This window comes from Megalobrama amblycephala, linkage group LG6 (genome assembly GCF_018812025.1).
Source record: "Megalobrama amblycephala isolate DHTTF-2021 linkage group LG6, ASM1881202v1, whole genome shotgun sequence".
In the NCBI taxonomy this organism is placed as follows: domain Eukaryota; kingdom Metazoa; phylum Chordata; class Actinopteri; order Cypriniformes; family Xenocyprididae; genus Megalobrama; species Megalobrama amblycephala.
This window is the reverse complement of record NC_063049.1, coordinates 13,926,298-13,953,781: the sequence shown is the minus strand read 5'-3', so window position 1 is coordinate 13,953,781 and position 27,484 is coordinate 13,926,298. Positions and strand designations below refer to the sequence as shown.

The 27,484-nt window shown below is 36.6% G+C and overlaps 2 protein-coding genes across 3 annotated transcripts; both read right to left on the bottom strand.

The window, feature by feature from the left end:
* Window positions 1-177: 177 nt before the first annotated feature.
* On the bottom strand, window positions 178-14,154 carry pknox1.1 (pbx/knotted 1 homeobox 1.1). 2 transcript variants are annotated; one of them, XM_048193041.1, is made up of 11 exons: window positions 13,275-14,154; window positions 11,017-11,128; window positions 10,210-10,340; window positions 9,408-9,579; window positions 9,139-9,309; window positions 8,926-9,040; window positions 4,371-4,468; window positions 4,158-4,286; window positions 3,995-4,071; window positions 2,054-2,217; window positions 178-1,371 (listed from the first exon to the last, which is right to left on the bottom strand). In XM_048193041.1, the coding sequence occupies exons 1-11, from the start codon at window positions 13,280-13,282 to the stop codon at window positions 1,181-1,183; spliced, it is 1,368 nt and encodes a 455-aa protein (XP_048048998.1). In that variant the 5' UTR covers window positions 13,283-14,154; the 3' UTR covers window positions 178-1,180. The 2 variants fall into 2 exon arrangements, with proteins under 2 accessions (XP_048048998.1, XP_048048999.1); XM_048193042.1 differs by having other exon boundaries at window positions 4,158-4,274.
* Window positions 14,155-14,676: 522 nt separating this feature from the next.
* On the bottom strand, window positions 14,677-25,508 carry ndufv3 (NADH:ubiquinone oxidoreductase subunit V3). The gene is made up of 4 exons (XM_048192542.1): window positions 25,464-25,508; window positions 25,129-25,234; window positions 20,032-21,255; window positions 14,677-14,973 (listed from the first exon to the last, which is right to left on the bottom strand). The coding sequence occupies exons 1-4, from the start codon at window positions 25,506-25,508 to the stop codon at window positions 14,807-14,809; spliced, it is 1,542 nt and encodes a 513-aa protein (XP_048048499.1). The 3' UTR covers window positions 14,677-14,806.
* Window positions 25,509-27,484: the final 1,976 nt, after the last annotated feature.

The window sequence follows — 27,484 nt, the reverse complement described above, 5'->3', positions numbered from 1 at the left end:
TGCAATAAATAGGGAGAAAAAAGGACAAAGGCCCCCCATCCATGCAAAAATTATTTTCATAGTTACAAACCTTTGTAAAGCTTTAATGTTATACTATCGTAGTGTTTACAGTCATTAAATAATTGTTAAAAAACAGCACACATTTAACAACATTTAATATAAAATGGTGACAACATATTCACACTTGACCTTTATTTGACTTTAATGTGGACATTTTATGCCATCTTCATTTCCAAAGCATCTTTCATAAATCATGATTGATATGGGAAGCTTTGTACACGTTTAGATCAAACTATATTCGCCTATAAAGCAGAAACAAAGAGTCCCTCTGAAACGAAGGAACATCTTCAGCATAAGGACAAAGATTACTGGAAGAGACTTTGATTTCACTCATATTACTCAATTTAGTCAATGTATCAGGCTTTCTGTGCTTATCAGCGTAATAGTTTTACAAAAGAATATGTAAGGCATTTTGTAAGTGAGTGTTAAAACCAATTTACATATTTAAAAATGGTTTATAATCCAACACATTTTGTTTTTTCTAAAAAAATGTAAGTCATCCCCTGAAAACAGGGCTTAGGAGTATAGTTTCTGTACATAAATATTCCCTATAAAACACAAACTAAAAAAGAAAAGAAAAAACAACCCTTTTTTTATTTTACAACGTTCATATATAAAAATAATCTCTTTTCTCCTTAAACTTCGTCTTGGAGCCTCTCTACAAGCGTGAGCATACTGAAGAAAACATGAACATGCAGTGTGAATAAAACCAGCACAACGACAAACTCTTAAATTCTTGGCATTCAAATGAGTTAATATAGAAAACAAAATACCAAACATTCACTAAAGACACTTAAAAACGTTCCTCTGTGTTCCAACCTTCTTGAAGTGTATCTGTATAAAAGTGCACACACCTGCACGTCTACGCAATAAAAACAGGTGCTGAAATGCAACTCCTCGCACACTGCACCTCTCAGTAACGCTGTGCTCTCTGTAAACTGTTCGTGTGTGTTTGTGTAACGTATAGGCCAACATACAGTACTCTTTTTTTTTTGTAGTGCACAAGTATCAGCTTTGCTGAAAATCTACGAAGGGACGGGATCTCTTGCAACAAGCAGCATGTGCAAGTTTTCCGACGTAAATGTAAGCATGCAGTGTTGTGACCTGCAATCCATGTGGCTTAGTCGCTAACATCTAAACCCAGCCCGGTCATGTTGGCAGATGACAAATCTGTGTCGTCTTCGTTGCCGCTTTCATCCGTTTCATCCTCGCTGTGATTTCCCATCATGACTTGCTGCATGGCAAGAGTCGCTCCGTCTGATGAAAGCGCCTGGAAGCCGTCTACATTCATCCCCACTGTAACCAGACTACCTGCACACAATGACAATACACATCCTATCAAAATTCAGTAGGAATCTGTAATATGAAACCAAGAAAATGGAGATTATAGGTTTCAAGTTCATGACACACCAAGCTGACGTAAAAGAACCAGCGGCAATGTTGTCGCCTCGCATCGGTTTCATCTCCGCAGAAAAGTTGCACTTGAACACATCAAAAAGACACTAACATCTGCGCCTTCGTGTAAGGAAATAACGGTCTGTATCAGCCGGTATCAAAAGCCTATATTCAGGAAACCGAAACAAGGACTGCAGATATACAAACCATAAAGCAACGCTTGCTAACCATTTTGAATATCAATCATGCTGATCACTTTCTTCATTCTAGGCATCTCATGTTGTTATGAAAATACTTTATCGCACTGGAACGCTCAGGTAAGATGACGTTAAATTAGAACAGCCTTCTGTGCCCTCTTGAATTCTTTGCTCACTTACATCACTTTCGTGCTTTATTTCATTGCTCGTTTGCTAAGCTGAACAGCCAATCGAAGTTCTCTCTCACCGGCGACACATTCATATTCAACATGCTCAATCGGCCAAAAAGCCCCCGATGGGGTCAAACTAGTGCGGAACACAACACAAACATTGGGCTTGGTGTGTCAGGAGCTTACGGTTGGGCCAATGAGTGTTGTAAGAAAACAATTTTGAGCAAGTACCGTCTGGCATTGTGAGCTGCTGCTGGGTTCCAGACGAGGCGATGGAGTCGGACCAGAAGCGGTGTAGTGGGCGGCTCTGAGCAGTCTTCTTCTTGGATTTAGATGACTCTGTTGAGTTGGCATCCAGCATCGGCTGCAAGATCCGTCTTCGAGCATTAATAAACCTGCAGGACAGACCCAGTCATTATTTGATATATCACTTGCTATGCAGGATAAAAGACACATTGTTATACAGGATGAAAGACGCATTGTTATATAATGAATGAACAACACATGGAGAATGATATTTGCGATACTGATCACATCCGTGTCAAGGCTTGTATTATAAGACACAAAGGCTTTTTCAAATGGTAGACAACTTAATTATGCTGCCTTTTAATGTACCTCATTTTGGCCAAAAAGGCAGTATCACATATAATCTTAGTGGAGAAAGCAATCCCAGAAAGTATTTTGTTTGTGTTTTGAAATGTTGCAGAAGCACTGATCTATAATACTGATATTATTTAAATACCTATAATCTATATATAGAGATCAGTTAATGTAAAGCTAATCTGCAGTGAATTATAATAAATGGTTTTGCAAGTGATTTTAATCTTACATGCTGTATTTCAAGCATATTAAAGATGTGATGTACAGAATAGGCCATAAACAATGAAACCACTTGATTTTCAAGCTGTACTTTATGTAACACACACAAACATTTAGTTTTGATAATTGTAAGTGATAGAAATTAATTCATTTTGAATTGAAATTGTATTTATTTGGGTATACTGTTCACAATAAAATTATTTCACTTTGCTTATGCTGCTTCCTTGTTAAAGACTTGAATGCTTTACCTCATAATAACAAATGCCCAAATTGGAGGTATGAGTTTTCCAGGTGCACATGAAGGCAACATCTACTTAAGATGGCAATAATTTGGATAACTGAGCTGAACAAAAGGTGCAACACTCACTCTTAAGAGCTCAAACTTTATTACAAAAAAACAATAGTACACAATAATAACACGAGTAGCTGATCTATAGCTTGTTTCATTGAGTATCTATGTTTTCTTTAAAGTTTGATTCATTGAACTGCTTCCTTGCCTTTTTCTCCCCTAATCTTATTAGGAAACTACCTCTCAATTAGTGAAGTTACACACCTGTTGGTGATTATCAAAGTGAACATAGCTGTGTGAGATTGTTACTCTTGTTATCTGATGAAGGCCTTGGATGGCTGAAACGTCATGTTTTTAAGTAATAAAGTTTGAGCTCTTAAGAGTGTGTTGCATCCTTTGTTCAACTCAATTGAATTTTGATTTTCAGTTGCACCTCCTCTTGTATTGGTAGAGCACCTTTTTTCATATTCGTTATAATAATTTGGATATCTGAATATTTTAAGGAAATACATTAATGCACAGCATTTGAAAACTAAGTGTAAACACTGTACATTTAATAGTGCACATAATGAGTGTAAAAAATATAATAAGACTAGGAACTTTAAAACAGGGCTGTCACATTTTAATAATAAAGAAATCGGCAGACTATTTTTATGATTAAGAAAACGGATTAAAGTGAACAATAAGCATTTTATATTCTTTAAAAAAAAAACTTAAAATTCATATACCAATCAGGTATAACATTATGACCACCTTCCTAATATTGCTGCCAAAACAGCCCTGACCCGTCGAGTATATGTATATAATAATGCAGAAATAATGACTGGATAAAAGAGCATCAAAAATAAAGTTGTGGCACACAGGGTGAGACCGAGAGCAATGGGAACAGAACAAAAGTTTTCATTTATTAAAAAAGGCAAGAAAATACTGTTAAAAACACAATGTATTTGAATGATTATGTGGATAACTTCTTATGCAGAGGGTGCTAACGAGGGTGCATACTGTGTAGACAAATGAACCTGCTAGGTCTCTGTCTGCTTTGTTTGATTCCTAAATGAACTTACCAATTGTTGACTTGGAGTAAAGTCAGGTTTGTTTGAGTTGCAATTTGCTTTTTCTCCTCTTCAGTGGGATAGGGGTGCTAGATAAAGAAGTTGAACAGTGGAATGATTAAGAATTTATATAAAGCAAAACAGGTCAACTTTAAATATTTGTTTGCCTACTAACCGCAATGTGCTGAAAGAGCCAGGAGCGCATGACGTTGGTAGCCTGTTTGGGGAGAACCCCACGCTTGTTTTTAGGCGAGTTGTCGTCTCCCCCGAAGAAACTCAAGTCCTGATTGAACTGAAGTTGGAGCTACAGTAAGTACAAGCAGTAAATGATCAGTGAGTCTGCTTGTGATCTGTATGTAAATGAGCTCAGCTGGAGTGTAATGCAAACCTGTGAGTTCTGGATATGAATTGTTCCAGGTGAGATGGCTTGTGTCACCACTTGTCCCTGTGGTGTGACTACAGTCACTGGCTGATATACTGTATTACCTGCACAAACAGGAGAATTTATTTTCAATTAGAGGAACAATCATTTCAAACAAACAGCCACTGATGCCAATTAGATTCAAAATGTTCACATGTAAGAAGCAAAATCTAGTAAAAATCTAGTTATAAATAATGAAGGCATTTTTTCATTAAATGAGCACAATGTAATTTATGCACCAAAATTAAATGTGTAATTGTTTAAATGCAACAATAAAGCCACCTTCCCACTATCTCTGATGTTCACAAACTATTGTTGCATTTTGCCCCCTAGTGGGAGTCAAGTATGCATTTACAAGGAGGCATTAATCATCTCGAGGTTTATTGAAGAGCCCCGTGAAAGAACACTGTATTCAGTTAGTTTACATCAGGAACAACCCTACTCACTTCTATGCATATCTTGTCCGTACAGTACTCATTGAGTCCCCCTAGTGGGCTGGATAGTGAAACACATCTCTCATGTAATACACAATACCCTGACAGTGTGAGTAGCACATTATTTTTAAATTGGTCGTGAAGCAGCCGTTACCACCCCCCCGCTTATAATGAATCTATGAATATATCAACACAAAAAACAAATGACCACCAATACGCCTGAAAGAATGTTATATGTTTGGCAACAGTTCTTTTAACCCTAATAGATGGAGTATGTAGCTTTTCATTTTTTCTTTCCAATTTCAAGATTCGTCAGGCTTAAACTGTGAAAGAATGGTTGGGAGGGAGCATTAAGAATTGGCACCTTTTGAGTCCAGACCTTAAATTCATTGAAAGTTTTGGGATGTGCTGGAGGAGACTTCACAGAGTGCTTGACTTGACCAAAAGAAAATGATGCAATCTTTGTGATCCTGGAATATGGCCATGATGTGTCTTCCTACATGGTTGTTTAAGAAATGAAAAGCTACACACAGCACTGATCCCAAACATGTAACATGCTAGAAACCAGTGGTATAAAGTATTTGAGTAAATGTAATTAGTTACTGTACATCAGTATCTTTTTGGCTACTTTGTAGTTGTACTGAGTATCAAAGATATTAGCAACTTTTACTCTCTACTTGACTACATTTTGAACAAGTAAATGTACTTTTTACTCCAGTACATTTGTGATGAATAATGCAATTACACATTACATTTTACACAGCACCTAACTCCTGGCACAGTTTGTTTCTGCTATAAAGAAGTGATATCGCCATCTAAGGGCTTTGAAGGTACTATATCTTGTGCATTTTTCTTTTAATCACACAAACTTGTCAACAAGGCTACTTTATGTGAATGCGAGTGCATTAGCAGATAGTTGCTGAATTGCAGGTGTTTGATTTAGGAGATGCATCCAGTGCAAGTAGACTTTGAATATTTAATTTTACTTAAGATAATTTTTTTTTAAATCCGCTATACTGACGAGACCTTTTTGAAGGATATTAGTTTACTTATGGCCTTTTTGTGCACTTAAGCTTAACTGAGACTTGAGAGTTTGTAGACATTTAAGAGGCTGTTGTGTCGACCGTGATTTATTGCAATATTGAGGTGTTCAGTTTTATTTTGAATTTAGAAAATAAACGTGATTTCTCATCTTACAAATCAATTGTTTCTTATTTTCACTGGCATGTCTCTTAGGTGTTGAGGACTAGTGCATCATTGAGCCTACATTCAATACAAGTAAAATACTTAAAGGGTTTGTTCACCCAAAAATGAAAATTCTGTCTTTAATTACTCACCCTCATGTCATTCTACACTTGAAAGACCTTCGTTCATCTTCGGAACACAAATTAAGATATTTGATATCAAATTTTGAAACACTTAAGTGTTGAAACACTTAATAAGTAACAAAGCCTTGTTTACTGAAATCACGTGACTTTGGCAGTTTGAGATCGTTTGATACACGCTCCGAACCACTTATTTGAAACAAAAGATTCATAAAGCTTCAAAGCTTCATGAAGCAGTGTTTTGAAATCGGCCATCACTAGATATCGTTGAATAAAGTCGTTTTTTTTGCTGCACAAGCCGTATTCTCATCACTTCATAACATTGAGGTTGAACCACTGTAGTCACATTTAAATATGTCTTTAGTAGCTTTCTGGGCGTTTGAAAGTCTAAGTTAACTTGCTCTCAATGCAGGCGTCACTGAGCCATCGAATTTTTATCAAAAAATACCTTAATTTGTGTTCAGAAGATGAATGAAGGTCTTACGGGTGTGGAACGACATGAGGGTGAGTAATTTATGACAGAATTTTCATTTTTGGGTGAACTAACCCTTTAAGTACTGTTAAAATCAGATACTCTAAGACAAGTAGTATTGGAATTGGTGACTTGTAACTTGTAATGGAGTCATTTTCGCTGTAAGGTATCTGTACTTTTACTCAAGTATGGTTTTCAGGTACTCTTTACACCTCTGCTAGAAACAATATATTCACAGCAATAATGATCCAGTCATAGACTCTTAAATATTTGCCTATTTAAAACCAAACAAAAGTGACTTTTCTTTTTTGGCCAGGCAGTGTTTTTTTTTCCACTAGGACACATTTCTCGATACTTTTTAAAAAAACACTTCACACAGTTCTCCCTACCAACTTTTAGCTTGGCACAGCAGTCAATTTCACATCCAAAATGGACTAAAACGACCAAAGCACTTCATACATGTCTAAAATTGAGTCATTCTTCGGTAACACTTTACTTGAAGGGGTGTGCATAAGACTGACATGACACCTTCATAATCTTGACATGACACGTGTCATGAATATAAAGTAGGTTTTATGCATGTTTATGACAACTGTCATTAAGTGTCATTCGCTCAATTAAGTCATTTTTAATGCAAAGATGACATTGTTTGAGATGTCTTTGTCATGACAACTTGACATTAGCAAAACATCATAACCTGTCATAAACATGACATAGCAGATTAATTATCAAACTTAAAAAAACTACTTAGCTTTATGGGTTAACATTACATTACATTATTTTGGTAACACTTCAGTATAGGGAACACATAACTATTATCTATGACTTTTCCCTCAATAAACTCTTAATTTACTGCTTATTATAGTTAATTGTTATGTTTAGGTATTGGGTAGGATTAAGAATGTAGAATAAGATCATGCAGAATAAGGCATTAATATGTGCTTTATAAGTACTAATAAATAGCCAATATTTTAGCCATATGAATGCTAATAGTAATAAGCAACTAGTTAAAAGACCCTAAAATAAAGTGTTACCATTATTTTATGACAGTGTCATCTTTTTTACGAAATTTGAAATTGTCTATTATCTGACCTTCTGTTGGAGGAGAAAAAATATGAAATGAAAAATAGTCATGACGCTGTTATAAAATTATTTGTCAGAGTATTGTCACTTAATGACATTTTAATGACAAGTTCAATTTGTACCACTGTACTTGAGCTCAAGATACATATTTATGACACTATTATAATGGCCTCATGACAGCCAATGTCAAAACCAACAACATGACAGTTTAATGTAATGTTAACCGATAAAGCTAAATGATGTCAAGTTGTCATGACAAAGACACTGACAGGTTATGATGTATTGGTTTATGTCAAGTTGTCATAACTTGGACATCTCAAACAATGTCATCTTTGCATTAAAAATGACATAATTGAGCGAATGACACTTAATAACAGTTGTCATAAACATTCATAAAACCTCCTTCATATTCATGACATGTGTCATGTCATGATTATGAAGGTGTCATGTCAGTCTTATGCACACCCCTTCAAGTAAAGTGTTACCCTTTCTTCCATAACACTAACAAAGGCTTTCAACCAATTGAATTAATTTAGAATATATCTTAATATGGCATTACTAAACAAATGTAGCAATATGCGGTCTTATTCAGTTTTGTACTATGTTAGGTTTTGAACTCAAGTTTAACAGTTTTGAAAAGAGTATGTAAACATGCAATTGGCCTGTAGGTATAGAGTTTTGGTGGTGATTGTGTCTGAGTAAGAAAAAAAAAAATACTGTGTAAATTGAAAGTAGTCATTAAATGCATTTTGTGCAAAAGCAATGATAAATAATCCAAAGTTTAGCCTACATGGAATGATGTTGTGCTCACTGTGTGAAACGTTCTAAAAAGGTGACCTAAATGACTGTAATAAACTGCAACAATTATAAAATAATTATTTCAGACAATAATTCATAACGTTTCCCAAAAATAGTGTTTAAAGAACATTATTTTAGTGTAGAAATACTGATCATTTTCACCTAGGGCTCATCGTTTGTTTAGAATACATCACATCCGGTCAGGCGGTTTCTTTCAATCTATCTACAAAACTTCAAATATTTTAACGTAACCAAAGGTCAATTTGGATCTGCAAATGCTGCATATGCATATGATCTTAACACTGTGCAGCTCCCTTACTGTTTTCCATTGGAAACGAATGATTTGTGGAATGTGTAGACAGTGAAAAAGTGGCTTTCCTACTGAAGTTTGTAACAAACGAACTATGTACCTGTGACAACTTGTGATGGATTGACTGCTGTCACTGTAACATTGCCTTGTTGAAGACCTGGTGAGGGCACCACAATGCCCTGGGGGCTGAGGGCACCTGAGAAAGAGTTGGCCAACTGCAAAAGAATAAAATAAAATAAAACAACAAAAAAAATCTTCTCAGTGTGCTTCCTTTGAGTGTGAGAGTCTAAAATAAGAGGGGAAAGGCATTTACCTGGTCATGGACTGGAGAGTATGGGCTGCCTGGTTCTCCACTCAGTAGTGTCTCACTGTTCATCTTGGTCTTGAGGCAGGAAATGTAACGGCTGCAGAAGTCCTTGCACAGGTCACTAACTTTCTCTAGCTCTAACAGATGAATCCTCAGCACCTGGATGGCCTTGACCATCTGATAGCAAAGAAACACTTGTCAGTGTTTGAACTCAAGATCAAAGCTATAATGTATATACAGTAATATTAGCTATTTTGACACCATCTGTCTCTTACCAGGTTGTCGAGGTCAGGGTCTTCACTAAAGAAGGCTTTGCCCTCTTTCTCTTGACTGCGTACAAAGTTCTCAATGTCAACATCAAAACTGGCAGATGTTACACAGTCGGAGCCCTGAGTCGAATGCTCACACTTCTCAAACAGCAGAGCCAAGAGAGGGAACAGAGGATGTCTGTAGTTGAGAAGAATCACGTGTAAGAGACGACACTGTTCAAAAGTTTGGGGTCGGCAAGATTTTTAATGTGTTTGAAAGAAGTCTTATGCTCACCAAGGCTGCATTTTTTGAAAACAAATACAGTAAAAACTGTAATTCAGTTTTGTGAAATGTTTTGTGAAATGTTATTACAATTTAAAATAACCGTTTTCTGTTTTAATATATTTTAAAATGTAATTTATTCCTGTGATGCAAAGCTGAATTTTCAGCATCATTACTCCAGTCTTCAGTCACATGATCCTTCAGAAATCATTCTAATATGCTGATTTGATGCTCAAGAAACATTTTTTTTTTTTATTATTATCAATGTTGAAAACAGTTTTGCTGCTTAAGATTTTTGTGGAAACTGTGATACTTTTTTTTTTTCAGGATTCTTTGATGAATAGAAAAGTTCAAAATAACAGCATTTATTTGAAATCTTTTGTAACATTATATCTTTACTATCTCTTTTGATCAATTTAATGCATCCTTGCTGATTAAAAGTATTAATTTCTTTACAAAAATATTTACTTTTATGGCTAGTGTATATTTATAGAATACACAAGATTTGAATTGAGAATTGACTTGAAATTCAGATAATCATGTCACCTATATATACAGGCTTTGTCGACATCCATTTGTGTTTGTGGTTCAGTGGATACAGGGCTGCTGGAGCTTCCGGTGTTTCCGTTGACAAAGCCCTTTTCAAGGTCACTTTCCGCCTGCTCCATTACCTGCATCTAATCCAGGAGAAAACACAAAATAATGATTTCATTTCATATATTGGGTCTAACTATTTGCTTGACAGTGTATTTTAGCATTTGTAGCTCAATGACTTTATAATGCTTCATGATGTACACTTTAACAGTTAAACTTGTACTAATAATAACACAGACAGCAATGAAATGTTTTTTAAAAAATTATTTTAAATTTTGATTGTCAGTTTCAGGTCAAATTAAGTATTATAATAGTTCTTTAATTTCTATTAATTTTATGAGTTTAAAACCCTGATTTGTTGATTGTCAACCTCAGGATCTCAAACTTAACATTTAAATTTCTATTAACTTTATATGAGATTCGCAATTTTTGTACGGATTAAAAAAATACTTTTGACTATTTTTAGAAAAAAAATAAATAAAAATCAACTAAATATTAAATGTATAAAATATTTTTTGGCTGAATGGTTGAACTTGACAAATTTAGTCAAGACTATATTATGTAAAAAAATAAATAAAAATTGTGTGATTATTTCTGTTATGCTGTAGAAAAAGTGCAAATATTGTCAAAATTAAAAAAAAAAAAAAAAATAATAATAATAATAAAACAACTCAGGAATGGAACACCAAAGTATATGGTACACATGGAAATCACCAAACAGTAAAACATTAGTTTGACACTTGAATACATGCCATCTACCTGCTGGTCTCCCTCTTGATATTTGTCTATGGACACAGACTGGGCAGCCATCATATTCAAAGTGGCCACTGCCAACACTGGGGCATTATACGGGCGGGCAGCAGGAAAGGACCTGAAAGTGACCACATGCAACCTTAGACACAAACAACATTAGAGTAGTTAATGAATGTGTAAAACACTTTTGAACGGAAACAAATACTGGTTTATTTAAATGTATGACCGGGGTGTTTTTTTCTTTCTTATTATATGCAGCTAATTTAAACGTGAATGCATAACTAAAACTTGCAAAATGTGTTGATACTGAAATGCAATGTTTTGTACTGTAGAGCAAGGGTTTTTAAAGAGGCCAACTAGGGGGTCTGTGGATTAAAGGTGCAGTATGTAAGATTTCTGTCCGCTAGAGGTTGCTAGAGGCCTGTTTAAAACAAAGGCGTAGCTTGATGACGCCAAGTTTGAGCGCGGAATCTTCACCTCAACGGAGGTGGGATAGGACTGGGAAGGACTCGGGAAGAAATCACGTTCATGGATGTGATTATTAATGTTACTGTAGTATGAAGGAGAGCAGGACCGAGTGTTGTTGAAGCTGAACGAGGCCGCTGGAGCGATTGCGCAACACGCCGTGAGCAGCAGAACTTTTATTATGACAGTCGCCGGCACCGCTTCCGCTTTTCCGGTCATGAGTTTGAGGTAATGCAGCTCTGTTTATCATATTAGATACATTTGAGAGTGTTGAAAATGATTTTATAACGTTACTCTGTGCGTTCGCTCAGCGGCTGCTGTGAGACACTTGTTGCACACTGCAGTAAGATAGATCGATATTAGAATATCATATTAAATGCTGGATGGCTTGTGTTGATAAATGGCATGCAAGTAATTTTAAAACGAACTGTATGAATGGAGAAAATTCTGTATTACTGTTACTAAAAATAAATCTGCATCCGATTATTCTATGTTAGCTACTTCACAAAAATACTGTGTTATAGTGTTTTTCTCTAAGGCATGGTAAAGCATGGTACTCGCAAAAAAAATCAATAAAATTAGATTTAAACAATAAGACTAAACGTGTTGAGCTATATAACAACAATTCGTTTTCTGTCCATAAATGTAACCAAACAGTTATTCCCTTGTCTATTAAAACATGTAAATATTAAAGCGTCTTTTGTGTTTTCATGGTTTCTACAAAATGAAACCAGAAACCAAAGGTAACACGGGTATGACGCAATTGACAGGCGACTCCTCACACGTCCTGGAGCCTTTGTTAAAATTGCAATTTTCTCACGATTTACAAATAGTTGCAAAAATTTGGGATATTTTAAGTACTCAAGTGAACAAAATATATAACACTGGCCTAGTGGTTTTTGGATATTTTACTGCAAAAATATTACATATTGCACCTTTAAGTTAAAAAAGAGGTATAAGAAAATTTAAAAATAAATAATCAGTGTCGGGAGTAACACATTACAAGTAACACATTTGCTAAAGGTATACTGCTGCTCACATATTTCAGTTATTTGTATCCCAAAACGAAGAATATACGAGGGCAGAGGTGTTATGTGCACTGAGTAAACATGATGGATATTGCAGTACTGTAACCAACTCAAAAAAAACTTTTAATAAACATCATCTGTTGGCATTTTTTTTTATTTTTTTTTTATTGCTGAAGTAAAAATATTGAACTTTCTTCTCTCATGTCCTATTCTCATGCAATGTAGAGTGGCAGCACAGCTGAAAGGTTTAGGGGAAAAACGTATGTATATTTTTTGTGTTATTAAAAACAAACACGCAAGCCCAGTCCAGATGAGAAAAAGTAATGCAAAAGTAATGTAACACATTACTTTCCATAGAATGTAACTAAGTAATGCAATTCTTAGGGAGTAACACAATATCATAATGCAATACTTTTAAAAGTAACTTTACCCAACACTATAATAATAAAATTAATCAAAATAAAGATATAATAAAAAGATGAAAGTACATTTAAATAAATAATACACCTAACAGAACAGTGTTGTAGTAAGAGAAAATAATGTAATAGAAAATAAATATTTTCCACATGTGTATTATAATACAGATTTTTCAGTGTAAACTAGGTCTGTATATAATATATGAAAATATATACAGTAGCTGCATTTTAAATTTTAGGATATGGGTCCCTCACATGAGAATTATCATATTTGTTAGCCTCTCTACAAGATTGGAAAAACCCTGCTGTAGAGCGACATGTCCATGCTCTAAAACAAACACATCCACACACCCACAGGCACATCTGCTCCGATGGGCGCCAACACTGTATTTATCTCACGTCTTGCGACACTTGAGTTGGCGTGTTTTCAAGCAATCCCTTCACCGATGTAACGTTACATATGACATCCACTGCCCAGCACAATACCGTACAAAACTATGCCCAACTCATGGCAAGGATGTGTGAATCAATCTTAACCAGAATACATGAGGGGTTCGTGTATAAACAAGTCTTTGTTGGTGTAAATAACGAGATGTGAAGCACTAAACTGAGTCAGTCGGCGGTGGTCTTGTTCGTTTAGACACTGACTCTTGACCAAACTTTGGGGAACAAGAAAACACTCGTCAGTTTAACATAAACGTTCACATTGTTTGGGCTCATTAGAAACCGTAGCAGCGAAAGCAGAAAACGCCGTGTTTCTCTGTAACAATCGAGCAGAGCGGCTAGCTCGTGCATTAGCGCGCTAGCAAACACTGGGAGCGAGTCGCTATAGTAGCACACACGGCGCGTGCCGCGAGCGCCAAACCGCCTCGCGTTTCTCGCACATGAGCGCTGTCTTCGATGTGAACGCAATTTAAAGGCCGCTAATTATTGTTAGTTTACAAAACTATAAGCGCGTGAATCTAGGCCTGTCGTCTCGCGCTCATCTGGCCTGACCGAGAGCTGCTAAACACGGGCCTTCGCTCAGCGCTCGCCCTCTAGAAGGAAACCTCCGGTTCCTTAAAAAGCCGACATTTTTTTTTTTTTTTTTTACTTCTATAGATTTTTTTTGGACAAGATTGGTTCGACTGTCCCATGCAACTCCCGTGAGCCCCTAACAGCATATCCTCTCTTTCACTCAGCCGCGGGCATTTTTGTGTGTAGCTCAGATTGTTTGATTGATAGGGAACGGAAAAAGACGAGTTTGAGTGACAGCTTACCTGGGTGCCAATCTTCGTCACACTGACAAGCGGCTGCAGCAATCGGGATCCGCATTTGTCGCGCTACGTCATCACGCAAGGGGACGCAGGGCACTGAGCTCATGAATATTAATGAGGAGGGAGGAGAAGTGACGTGAGGCAAGGCGAAGTTCTCGCCCTCAGCGAATATTTTAAACACTCCCCGTTATGGGAGTACCAGGATCGGGACATTTTGTTTTAAAATCTGTGCTATTATTGTGCAGTTTAGTTGTTTGATGTTCTGCCTAAAAATGTCTTTAAATTTCTAAATAAATTGAAGGAATTTCTTTGCAAGCCTATTAGGCGATAGATAGATAGATAGATAGATAGATAGATAGATAGATAGATAGATAGATAGATAGATAGATAGATAGATAGATAGATAGATAAAGAGTAAGTGTAAAGTGAGCTAAACTCTATTCAAACTCTATTCAAATACTGTAGAAGACAACAGCAACAAAACAATCAAAACCACTCTGATGAAGTTAAATCATCTGTTTTTAATTCCAGGATTATAGAATTATAGCATAAAGCTTGCTGTTTGTCAGCAAACCATCTGAAGAACAAAGGAACATGGGAAGAAACAAGGTTGTGGACACACGATGAAGACTCAGTGTCTGCCTGCGGAAGGCTGGGGCAGACGGTGTTTCGACATCTCTACATCCATATCAGCAAAGGTGTACATGTTGTAATGGTGGTGTTGCAGGTTCTTGTACGAGGTGTTGTCAAAGGGTTCAGGCTCTGGCTCTGGCTCCGGGGCTTTCTCAGGGGCTTTTTCTGAGGAAATTAATAATGGAAGAGGATCAAATGTAAGACATGTGGAACTGGGAAAAAACACACCACACAAAGTGCATCTGACAACAACAGAAAGACGAAGTCCTTTCAGAAAGAAAAGCCCATATAATAAGTACCGACCCCAAAGAACAAGTAAAACAATGATTTTGGTTGACTGTTTTGTTTTAGATTATAAAACAATCTTGAATGAAATTATTCGCACAAGGATGAATCAAAGTAAAAATTAAACATGCTAAATAAAGATTTTAACTGATCATAGAAGGAATTACATCTAAAAGAATCAAGGAAGAGCCTTCCTGTTAATTCTTACTCTTCAAAAGCATGTCTGAGAGGAATCTTCACACCTTTCATGGTGTTTCAGTAATCACTTCCAATCCCCAGGTGGTCCTTCACACAAAAAGGTGCGAGGGGCCTCTAGCTTTTTACCTAGACTTCAGTTTCTCTCACAATAACCTTAATTACTTTGTAATTTCCTATTTGACCTACTACAGCTTAATCGAACTTTAACAACAAGAACAGTAAACCAGTAAAGAGAGGATCTTCAATATCAAGAAACATCAATATTATACAAAAAACATCATAACAACCAAGCTAAAGCACACCAGCACAAATTGATAAATGAAACATCCCACAGAAATCTCAACATATCCAGTTATTTGTAGTTTGTGGAGCCCGGCACATGAATTAAGAATTCATTCTCTCGTCTCAAATTGTGACCACGTTGAACTAATTTGTTCCCTCGTTTTGATTCAATTTAATCAAGGGAATGAATTATTACAACGTGGCTACAATTTACTGAAACGAGAGAATGGATTGTAATTCGTGGCCACAATTTGTATATTTTTGCCCACATGTCATGTGCGGGGCTCTGTAGTAATTAGAGGAAAATGCATTTAAAGTATGCAAGATTGAGTTATGACTGATGGTGTCAGTCTCATCTCAATCAGTCCCAGCTTAAAAACACCCATAGGGAATTAGTGGACTTCACATGGTAAACATCATTAATATTATCTTTAGCATAACATGATCACATAAACAATATTTAATTAACAAAACAAGAAAATGTGTACATCAAGCACAAAATATACATCAGTCTGGGAGCGGAGATGTTCATACATACGGGGGCAGAAAGAGTGAAAGAAACAGGAGAAAATAGTGCTTTGCGTTGCTCATAAGATATACATAAAACAATAGAGGGGCACAAAAAACACAAAAGTTAATCTTAAACATATGGAGGGGTATAAAATAAAGTTAAGAAAAGTTTAAAATTGTGTAAAGTTGGCTTTACCTTACATGTCCACTGGTGCGGAAGAGACCTGTTCAACAACACTCAAAACACTACAGTTTATATATGTGTATATATACACATCGATCAGGCATAACATTATGACCATTGACAGTGAGGTGAATAACACTGATTATCGGCACCTGTTAGTTGGTGGGATATATTAGGCAGCAAGTGAACATTTTGTCCTCAAAGTTGATGTGTTAGAAGCAGGAAAAATGGGCAACCGTAAGGATTTGAGTGTTCCTGGTCTGCAGTGGTCAGTATCTATCAAAAGTGGTCCAAGGAAGGAACAGTGTTGAACCAGCGACAGGGTCATGGGCGGCAAAGGCTCACTGATGCATGTGGGCTGTGAAGCGAAGGCTGTTCCTGTGTGGTCTGATCCAACAGACGAGCTACTGTAGCTCAAATTGCTCAAGAAGTTAACATAGAAAGGTGTCAGAATACACAGGGCATCGCAGTTTGTTGCGTTTGGGGCTGCTTAGCTGAAGACCAGTCAGGGTGCCCATGCTGACCCCTGTCCACCGCCGAAAGCGCCAACAATGGGCACATGAGCATCAGAACTGGACCACGGAGCAATGGAAGAAGGTGGCCTGGTCTGATGAATCACTTTTTCTTTTACATCACATGGATGGCCGGGTGTGTGTGCGTTGCTTACCTGGGGAACACATGGCACCAGGATGAACTATGGGAAGAAGGAAAGCCGGCGGAGGCAGTGTGATGCTTTGGGCAATGTCCTGCTGGGAAACCTTGGGTCCTGCCATTCATGTGGATGTTGACACGTACCACCTACCTAAGCATTGTTGCAGACCATGTACATGCTTTCATGGAAACGGTATTTTCTGGTGGCTGTGGCCTCTTTCAGCAGGATAATGCTCCTGCCACAAAGGAGGAGCACAATAACGAGTTTGAGGTGTTGACTTAGCCTCCAAATTCCCCAGATCTCAATCCAATCGAGCATCTGTAGGATGTGCTGAACAAACAAGTCCGATCCATGGAGGCTCCACCTCACAACTTACAGGACTTAAAGGATCTGCTGCTAACATCTTGGTGCAGATACCAAAGCACACCTTCAGGGGTCTAGTGGAGTCCATGCCTCGACGGATCAGGGCTGTTTTGGCAGCAAAAGGGGGACCAACACGATATTAGGAAGGTGGTCATAATGTTATGCCTGATCAGTGTATATACACTACTTTGGTAATATATGCAGCAGTGTGGTCATCAATATGATCTATGAATGCTAACTTTGTTTTTGAAATGCCCAAACTAGTATACATGTGGTTTTAATTTAATGAACATTCATTAACCCCGCCACAATGAAAGTGTGAAAACCACATTTGAAGTAAAATACAATAATATGTAAAAATTTGAATTAACTACTGAATCTACCAGAAGCTATAATATCCAACCCACAATCCCCCATGTGAACCTCAGTTTCCATAGAGAATGCATTGAAAACTTCAACCATTTAGCTCTTGTCAATCCGTGCCAGTGGACACAAGTAAATAAGGTGTTGATCATATGAATTATCGGGTACTTTTTAAAATTATGATTTGTTAATTGAGTTGAGTTCCCTAGCATATTTTTAATGGGAAAAAAATGCAGCAAAAGAGCCTGAGAGCCACAACTATTCTACCCCTCCAGTGTCCTTAAAGGGTGTTCACACATGCAGCAATTTTATCACTGCTGTTAGTGTTTTGTTGGTTCAAGCAGGTTTTCCTACAGTCCTACTATTACTGAAGAGTCTTATCTTTAGAAAAACGGATCATATGGATAATGCATCTTAACATCAACACGATGAATAGATAGATTGATTAACAATTAATCAACAACAACAAAAAAAATAACAATGAATGGTTACTTTGTTGCTTAATACTGCTGTATGTGTGAATAGCTCCTTAAAGTTAGACTTGCTGATGAAAGCAGAAATGCACAGCTTCAATAAGTGACATGGTAATTTTGGAAAACATGTTCAGTTAATTTCACTCTAGATCTGCTAGACTAAATGACTAATTGAACTTTCACAATGCAGACAGAGGAGTAATGAGTAGTGAATTATAAATAGAAGCCGCTTCAAATCTCAACATAGGAACATTCAGTTTAGGTAGAAATAATAAATGCTTAAGAAGTCATGCAAAGTCATGCAAATGTTAATAAATTAACTAAACAGGGCTGCACGATACTGGAAAAAAACTGATATTGCGATATTTTATTTTTCTGCGATATGAAAAAAAATTCACCAGATGATTTGAATTTGCCTGGCAAGGCCAGACTGATATATCTTCTACAAGATATATCAGTCTGGTCAGTCTGCCCTCCGTCGCAATTCGAGTCAACTCCAAACCGTACCGTGCAATCAGATTCGTTTATTTCAGTGACGCAAACAGCGTCACTCTAGTGCGGCAAAAGTCCCTTCAATATCAACAAAGATTGCGCACGGGAGACACGAGAGTTTGTTCTATTCAGCCGTGAATTCAGTTTTAAATGACCAAAAACACATTAATTATTTACTTTTCACTGTTGACTCTCTTGTCGCTTTGCTAACGTCATATCCGCCCTTCTCTGATTGGTTTACTCCGCTTCCGGTTTGCTTGGATTTGCTCTGCCCTAGAAATCGAATTGATTCAATGGCCGACCAGACTCATCCGCTGGTACAGTGGTGAGGCTGGATTTTCCAGGCAAGATTTGAATAGCTCTATTTATTGTAAAGAATATATTGTAAAGAATTAATCATTCTAGGATGATTGGGGCGATTTGTAGGTGAGTGAATACGCATAGAAAATAATGAACAAATTACAAGCATAGATAAATACAGTAGAACAAAGATACAAATGAAATAAACAGTGCTTTATATTTTTCAGGTAAGTCTAACAGTATTCAAGTACAGAAATTGAATAATCAAATGTAAAATACTGTTACATATCCAGTTTTATTTCTCAATTGTTTAGTTCACCTAAGCCATAAGCAACTGTGTTTTTACGAGGATACTCAATATTTTACGTGCATTTTGACAATGTTTTGGCATGTATGTGCTCATGTATACATGCCAAAATGTGTTCATTTGGCATGTATTCAAGCACAAATAGACACGGAAGAGAGCGTGAGGGTCCGCGTGACGTAGAATCATCATCGGAGGGTGTACTCAGAGGCTCTTTGTGGACATCCGCGGGCATCCCATTTTTTTTGACCATGCGACCATCATTAAAACCATATAAAGACAGTCAGATGTGCAATATAAATGATGTGCAATAATCCGTTTGTTTACTGTTCAAGCCGATCTACTGTGCATGTGTAGAACACATCCACCGAGCAGTCAGCATCCGTGCTGTCCGCAACTGTCCGTATACGCCTTCGAACTGGAGTATAACCGAGGCTTGTGTGCATGAAAAGAAAACAGCCGCACTAAAACTTTTATTGTATGATGGTCAAACTTTGCAAATAATCCGAGAATCACGTGCATTATGAACAGTGGTGTCTCGTCTGTACGGATTGATCCCTACTAGACATTGCACGTAACTATCACGGATGCTCACATCGCGATTTCGATGCTAAAACGATATATCGTGCAGCCCTATAACTAATTAAAGCACAATGAAGATCAAAAGTTGCAAAGCCATTTGAGCAAAAGCCTTAGTGTAATAGCAATCCCACTGTAGCCATGAAAAGATATTAGTGTTGAATAAATGGTAAGAGAAATATGTTTCTGTGATGTAACCAATCCAGAGAAAGAAACTGAGTAAGGATGCGTGGTGTACCCTCAGGTGTTCCCACAACGTCCGTCTCAGCCAGAGCCTCTACAGCATCAGCGGTCACAGGTGCAGTGTCTACCAGCTCTTCGGAAGTGGCTGCCAGTGTTCCTGCCTCCACTTTGGGTGCAGCAACATCTCCAAGAGCCTCAGGAGATGCTTCAGGACTAGCTTTAGCAGCGGTGTCAGTTACTTCTTCAGGCCCGGCTTCTGTAGTGACTTTTGGGACAACATCTACAGAAACTTTTGCAGCTTCTTCAGCTTTAATTTCTGGTTCCCCTTCAACTTTGATTTCTGGTTCATCTTCAACTTTAATTTCTGGTTCCCCTTCAACTTTGATTTCTGGTTCATCTTCAACTTTGATTTCTGGTTCATCTTCAACTTTAAATTCTGGTTCCCCTTCAACTTTGATTTCTGGTTCATCTTCAACTTTAAATTCTGGCTCCTCTTCAACTTTGATTTCTGGTTCATCTTCAACTTTCATTTCTGGTTCCTTTTCAACAGCAATCTCCTCTGTAGGAGCCGTTTTAATTTCTGTTGCAGTGTCCACTATCTTGTCAGGAGTGGCAACTGTAATGGATTCACCAGAAACTTCAGGAATTGCTTCAGTCGTGGAGGATATTACAGGGGCAGGATCAATAAGGGTCTCCGCTGATCCAACTGGTTTATCACTTGGTACAGGAACATCTTCTGGTGTTGCTTTAGTCACAGTTTCAGCACTTTCTTGAGCTTCTTCAAATGAGGTAGTTTCAGGCGTTGCTTCTTTATCTGTAACACCTTCTTCTTCAATTGTCAGACTAGGAGCTTTCTTCTCCTCTGCTGCTTTCTCTCCAGACTGCACTGGTGTTTCAGTCTTTGGTTTCTCATCATCAGAATCAGAGTCTGAGTCTGAATCAGAATCACTGGAGGATGAGGAAGAGGTAACATCTTGATCTTTCTGTACTTCTGCCTTAACATCTGAGGTCTTGCTTACTTTACTTTCTGTAGTGGCTCCATCAGTAGGTGGGACTTCAGTGATCTTTGCCTCTTCTACGGCAATGTCAGCTGCTGCCGTATCAGCAACAGGACTGTCAGTTGTCGTCTCGCTTGCAGCGGCTGTGGAAACCACCTCAGCAGTTTCAGACTCACCTAAAGCTACGTCTTTGAGAAGGAATCCTGTGGCAGACAGCTTAGAAGGGAAGGCAACAGCGGGCTTGTAGGCTAGAAGAGAGGCTCTCTCATCGGCCTCTATGGCTAAGGAAACGGCAAATGGGATCAAATATATCAGATTGCTTTTTTTTTTAAATCACATTTGAGAAACCCTCCAGTTCAACGTATATATTAAACCCAGCAAACACCATAAAAAAATAAACATATTACAGTGCCTTTGTAAAGAAAGTCAGCCCACTCAGCAGCCATCTTGGCAACGCCTCCCGGGTAACTATTTTCTATCTATGCATGCAAGGCGTGCAAGTACAGCTCTATTTGAATGTGGAGATACCCAAGTCTTTTTGTTAAGCTTCAATAAAATGGTTAAAATCACCAATAAAGGTTTACCAAAATGCAAACTGAGGCTCTTTAGCTGAAACCAGGCTAAAAACTGCATTTTCAGGCTGGTTCAGATAAAGTCCATGTCTCTAATTCTTGAAGCCATCTACTCTACCTTTCAAAGTCTGGGGTCTGTAAAATTTCTCTCTTTCTTTTTTTAAAGAAATGAGTATGTTTATTCAGCAAGGATGTATTAAATTGATTAAAGGTGACAGAAAAGACATTTATAATGTTACAAAAGATTTCTATTAAGGGTGTTCCAATCAATAGTGCACTGATCGTATCGGTGGATAATTTTTTAATATAGTTTGATCGATCAGAAGAGCCAGTCAGATCACGCAAAACTTGCTAGACAGTTTTTCTACGCACAGCTAAAATTACTTCACGACATTGGCAGCTGGTCTGGCAGCTCTACCAGGTGTCTGAAAAGGACAATAATGAGTTTCAGTATACTGGACCCATGCATTAGCTATTAAAGTGACAGCCTAATGCTCTCTGTGTTATTAATGTTTGATTACTTATTATTATTATTTATTTATTTCACAGGAATGCTATATTTGTTAAGGTCTAAGCTGTTCTTAATCACTCTAAAAGATGGAATGGAATATGTTGCACACGTTGCTTTCTCATCTCTTAATTTTAATGCTCAATATGCATTGTTGTCAAGAATAGCTAAATAAATCAATAATACCACATAATAAAAAGAAAGCCTTTCTATTTATCATGTAGTAGTATTTGTTTCGCTGTCTGGCCCCAAAAATCATGATCGTGGCACCCTTAAAGGTGCCCTAGAACCAGTTTTCACAAGATGTAATATAAGTCTAAGGTTTCCCCTGAATGTGTCTGTGAAGTTTCAGCTCAAAATACCCCATAGATTTTTTTAGATGAATTTTTTTAACTGCCTATTTTGGGGCATCATTAACTATGCACCGATTCAGCGCACGGACCCTTTAAATCGTGCGCTCCCTGCCCCCCCCGAGCTCTCGACTGTAATACAGTGCATTTACAAAGTTCACACAGCTAATATAACCCTCAAATGGATCTTTACAAGATGTTCGTCATGCATACTGCATTGGAATATGTGAGTATTGTATTTATTTGGATGTTTACATTTGATTCTGAATGAGTTTGAGGCTGTGCTGCGTGGCTAAAGCTAACATTACACACTGTTGGAGAGATTTATAAAGAATGAAGTTGTGTATGAATTATACAGACTGCAAGTGTTTAATAATGAAAATAGCGATGGCTCTTGTCTCCGTGAATATAGTATGAAACAATGGTAACTTTAACCACATTTAACAGTACATTAGCAACATGCTAACGAAACATTTAGAAAGACAATTTACAAATATCACTAAAAATATCATGTTATCATGGATCATGTCAGTTATTATCGCTCCATCTGCCATTTTTCGCTATTGTCCTTGCTTGCTTACCTAGTCTGATGATTCTGCTGTGCACATCCAGACGTTAATACTGGCTGCCCTTGTGTAATGCCTTGAACATGGGCTGGCATATGCAAATATTGGGGGCGTACATATTAATGATCCCAACTGTTACGTAACAGTCGGTGTTATGTTGAGATTCGCCTGTTTTTAGGAGGTCTTTTAAACAAAAGAGATTTACATAAGAAGGAGGAAGCAATGGAGTTTGAAACTCAATGTATGTCTTTTCCATGTACTGAACTCTTGTTATTCAACTATGCCAAGGTAAATTCAATTTTTGATTCTTGGGCACCTTTAATTTCAAATAAATGCTGTTCTTTTATGAATTATGAAAAAACATATATTAGTTTCTACAAAAATATTAAACAGCACAACTGTTTTTATTAGAAATGGTATTACAACGGCATATTAGAATGGTTTCTGAAGGATCATGTGACACTGAAGACTGGAGTAATGATGCTGAAAATTCAGCCTTGATCACAAGAATAAATTACATTTTAAAATATATTTAAATAGAAAGTTTAATATTATTGTAATAATATTTCACAACAATATTACTGTTTATACTGTATTTTTGATCAAATAAATGCAGCCTTGTTGAGCATAAGAGACTCTTTTCAAAAACATTAAATCTTACTGACCCAAACTTTTTAACGGTAGTAGTATATATGTTAGTGTACTACTAAAAGATGACAAATCTTTTACCAAATACACATTTGAAATGTACAGATAATTCTGTTCCATTAAATATACTGATACATCATCTTCAAGACATTTCCAAATTTTGCATGTCCAATACAACGCTCTCCTGAATGAGAATGTTCCCTTCCCTAAATTATAAATGCTAGCAGCAAATCTTGGCTCATGGTTGTGATATAAACAAACAAACAAACTAAAACAGGCCAAGCCCTTAAATATGTCTTGCCCCAATGTCATTAAAACCATTACTTTGCACAGTAAAAATACTACAAATTGAAATACTGTCACCTTCAATAGCAAAAAATTGAGGAATCCCTTGACAAATGATAATCATGCAGACATCTTTAGGATAAAATATAGTGTACACTTTTAAACCAGTTAGTATAACTGTACTGGCAAATGGTGCTTTTGATTCTCTTCCACAGCAATGAACATGAAAATGACATGACAGATGCTATATAATGCGCTTAAAGGTGCTGCAAGTTTTTTTCTACGTTTTTTTTTTTTTTTAATTACCACACATAAATGCGGTGTAACATGGTCTTTTCCTATACGATTTTTATCAGACATAATATGTCTTTGGAGATCTTTGGAGAAGGGATTTAATTCAGCGGCTAAGAGAGCATGTAAGCGTATCCCATCATGTTCAGGAACGGCGAGGAAATGAGAAAAATTTTTCCAGTAAGTTAAATGAATTAGATATTAAATATAATTTGGTAGTAAAATGTAAAGTGTAGCACATTTTATTGATGCAAATGTTTTACAAAATACACATCTGCAACTGCTTTTTATCACCTAATTAGAAGAATCACAATTAATAAATTAAATTGAAAATCTAAATATGTACATAAAGCTCTTTTAAAATGTAAAAAAATGTCCTTAACAACACTATTATGTAGTGTACCCCATCGGCTAATCAAAGGTTCTAAGCACACTTGCAGTCTTCATGCCCACTTGAACACTTATAATACAGGAAATGCGTAGTGGAAGTAGACAAGTGGTCCAGTGTAAAGACTGCAGGTCAGGTGTGGGTATTGGGACGGACCCTAATTATGGAAGCACCTCTAAGCGCAAATAGCGATTTAACACATATAGGCCAGGTTTCACAGACAGGGCTTAGCCTAAACCAGGATTAGGCCTTAGTTCAGTTATCTTTGAAACATACTGGTATGCATCTTGAGACAAAAAATGACACTGACATATTTTAAGATATGTCAGTGCAAGATAGTTAAGACAGCTCAAACATGCATTTTAGTCTGGGACTAGCCTTGTCTGTGAAACTGGGGGATAATTATGCTGTAGACACATAGTATGAGATTGGATTATAATATAACACATGTTCACATGTAAGTGAACATGAAAACAAACAGGACATTCAGGATTCAAACCTGAGATGGAAGATTTATGGAAAGAGAAAGCATGCCCTTACTCTTACTTGAAGCCTTTGCCTTTTTTGCTGTTTTGGGTGTGACATCCCCTTTAGTGCACAGTGCTGCAACAAATGGGGTCCTAGGTGTGCTCCAGCCTTCACGCAGGAGACACTATGTGAACACAGAAAGACATATTATTCTGAAACAGTAGAAAATTAATGCACTATATGTACGACTATTTTAGCTACCCATCAGCATAGCATTTCACTACTGAAGTTATGACGGACATAAGTCCCTTTTTATCGTGTCTTCATCAGAATCTCATTCGAAAGAGCAATAGCACAATTACAGTCTCTCCAGATCACCTCCGTAAATATCAGTAATGTTAGTCTATTATTACCTTGACAGATCCAAGTCGACCTAACCTGAGCAGGGACGTCGCCATCTTTGTTCTCCTGTTATTATTGTCCGTGTGGAAAATGAAATTCACGATTCGGTCGTCATCGATAGTTTCTTCAAAACGAGACTTACTTTTTATTTTAAAGGCGTGATAATAATAAAAAAGCATTTCATACTTTTAACGAAATATTTAGCCTACTTTTGTCATTAATGGGTCATTCCTAGTATTCGGTGCCTTTACATCATAAAATTTAGAAAATCAAACTCAGTTTTTAACAGAATATTTTTGAGCAATCATGATATATAACATAACAGGTTTATCAAATAAAGAATTGCATGGTTTTAAAATTGTAATTCTAAAAATTGTGATTTTTTTTCCAACTAACATTACCAACTTTCATTTGAATGGATAGTCAAAATGACTATCCATAGTGGACAATGACTTGAGGGACACCCTAAAAACCTTTATTATAATTTTTTTTTTTTTAAATATAATAATTGAAAAAAAAAAAAAACTATATATTTGAGAGAATCATTACTGATATACCCAACAATGTAATAAATCACGTAGCCTATAGTAAGTGTAAATGTGTAGCAAGCCTTGGGACATGGTGTTATTTGGTGGTTCAAAATGCTGTAAAATGTCTCAAATTATTATTTTTTTAATCAACTTCAATATGCTAAGAGTTCAAATTGTGTTACTGATGACTAAGACAGCTTTAATGGATAGGGGAGAGTGGGGAAAGATGAGTCGGTTTTTTTACTTATGTGGTCCTCAAGAAAATGAGGAAAGTCAGAAAATGAGGAAAATGAGGCAGAAGTACAATGAAAGTATTTAAAGTAATTTCAGGATGTTTCCTATCATTTTAAATGATCAGAATACATCTATGACAAAGGGTTCAAAAAATATGGCTTCTTATAAAAAAAAGTGTTCCTCTGGCTCAATTTACCCCAGGTTAGGGGTAAGTTGAGCCGAGTCAGTAGGTGGGTGTGAACTGACCATCTAACTGAATCTGAATCAAACCCATGTGAAATTTTAAAGATAATGTACCTATTTTAAAAACTAATTTAATAATCAAATTTCCTTTTACAAATATTCTTTGTTTAAATATTTTAAAAATATTTCTTTTTTTTTAAAAGCTAACTTAACATAAAACCAACCAAATGAAGTTGAAATTTCATTATGTGTACCCCACAGCATTTGGCTCACTTTGCCCCAAAGCTGCCATTTTGGGAAAAACAAGCTATCTTCCCAATTCAGAATAATATTTAGCTAAATGACTTGCATGGTTTTATACATTGCTAAATCACCAATATCCATCATAAATAGTTTTAGACCTGAACAAATTTGCTTTGATGAAACAGCCATTACATCTGTTATGTTAAAATTTTACTTTGACAATCCAAAAAACAGTTTTTAAAGTAAAAAAGCAACTTCCAGTCCTCCCATGTGCTTCTTTTCACAGTCAGGCAGAAATGATGAGTGGTTTTAAAATATATGGTCACATGACAATAAAATGGTACGGTTGTCAAGATACAGGGGGTGGGTCAACTTACCCACTAGCTCATCTTACCCCACTCTCCCCTATTGTTCAACAATTTAAAGCAGCAAGATCACAATCTTTAATGAGGACACAAAAGGTACCAAATGCCAGGAATTACCCAAATATGTGCATAATTTCCATCTTAAAACTGTTTGCTGAATATTGTCATAGAACTTTTGCATGCAAACAAATAAACTGTACTCTTCACAGATTTTAAAAGTACAAAACTGATTTATATTTTAAGCGCATGTCACAATTGTCACGTTTTATTGTAGAGCCATTGCATCCCTCCTTAAACTACACCATTTTGGGCCTTACAAATAACATTCAGTACCAGACATCTAACATTTCTATGGCATTTTCTCCACTTACCATTTTACAGTAAATGTAACATAATGATAATTTAAATTAAGAATGCATAATTCATATGATGAAATATACCATATTTCAAACTTGCACACAATTTTACATTATTCAA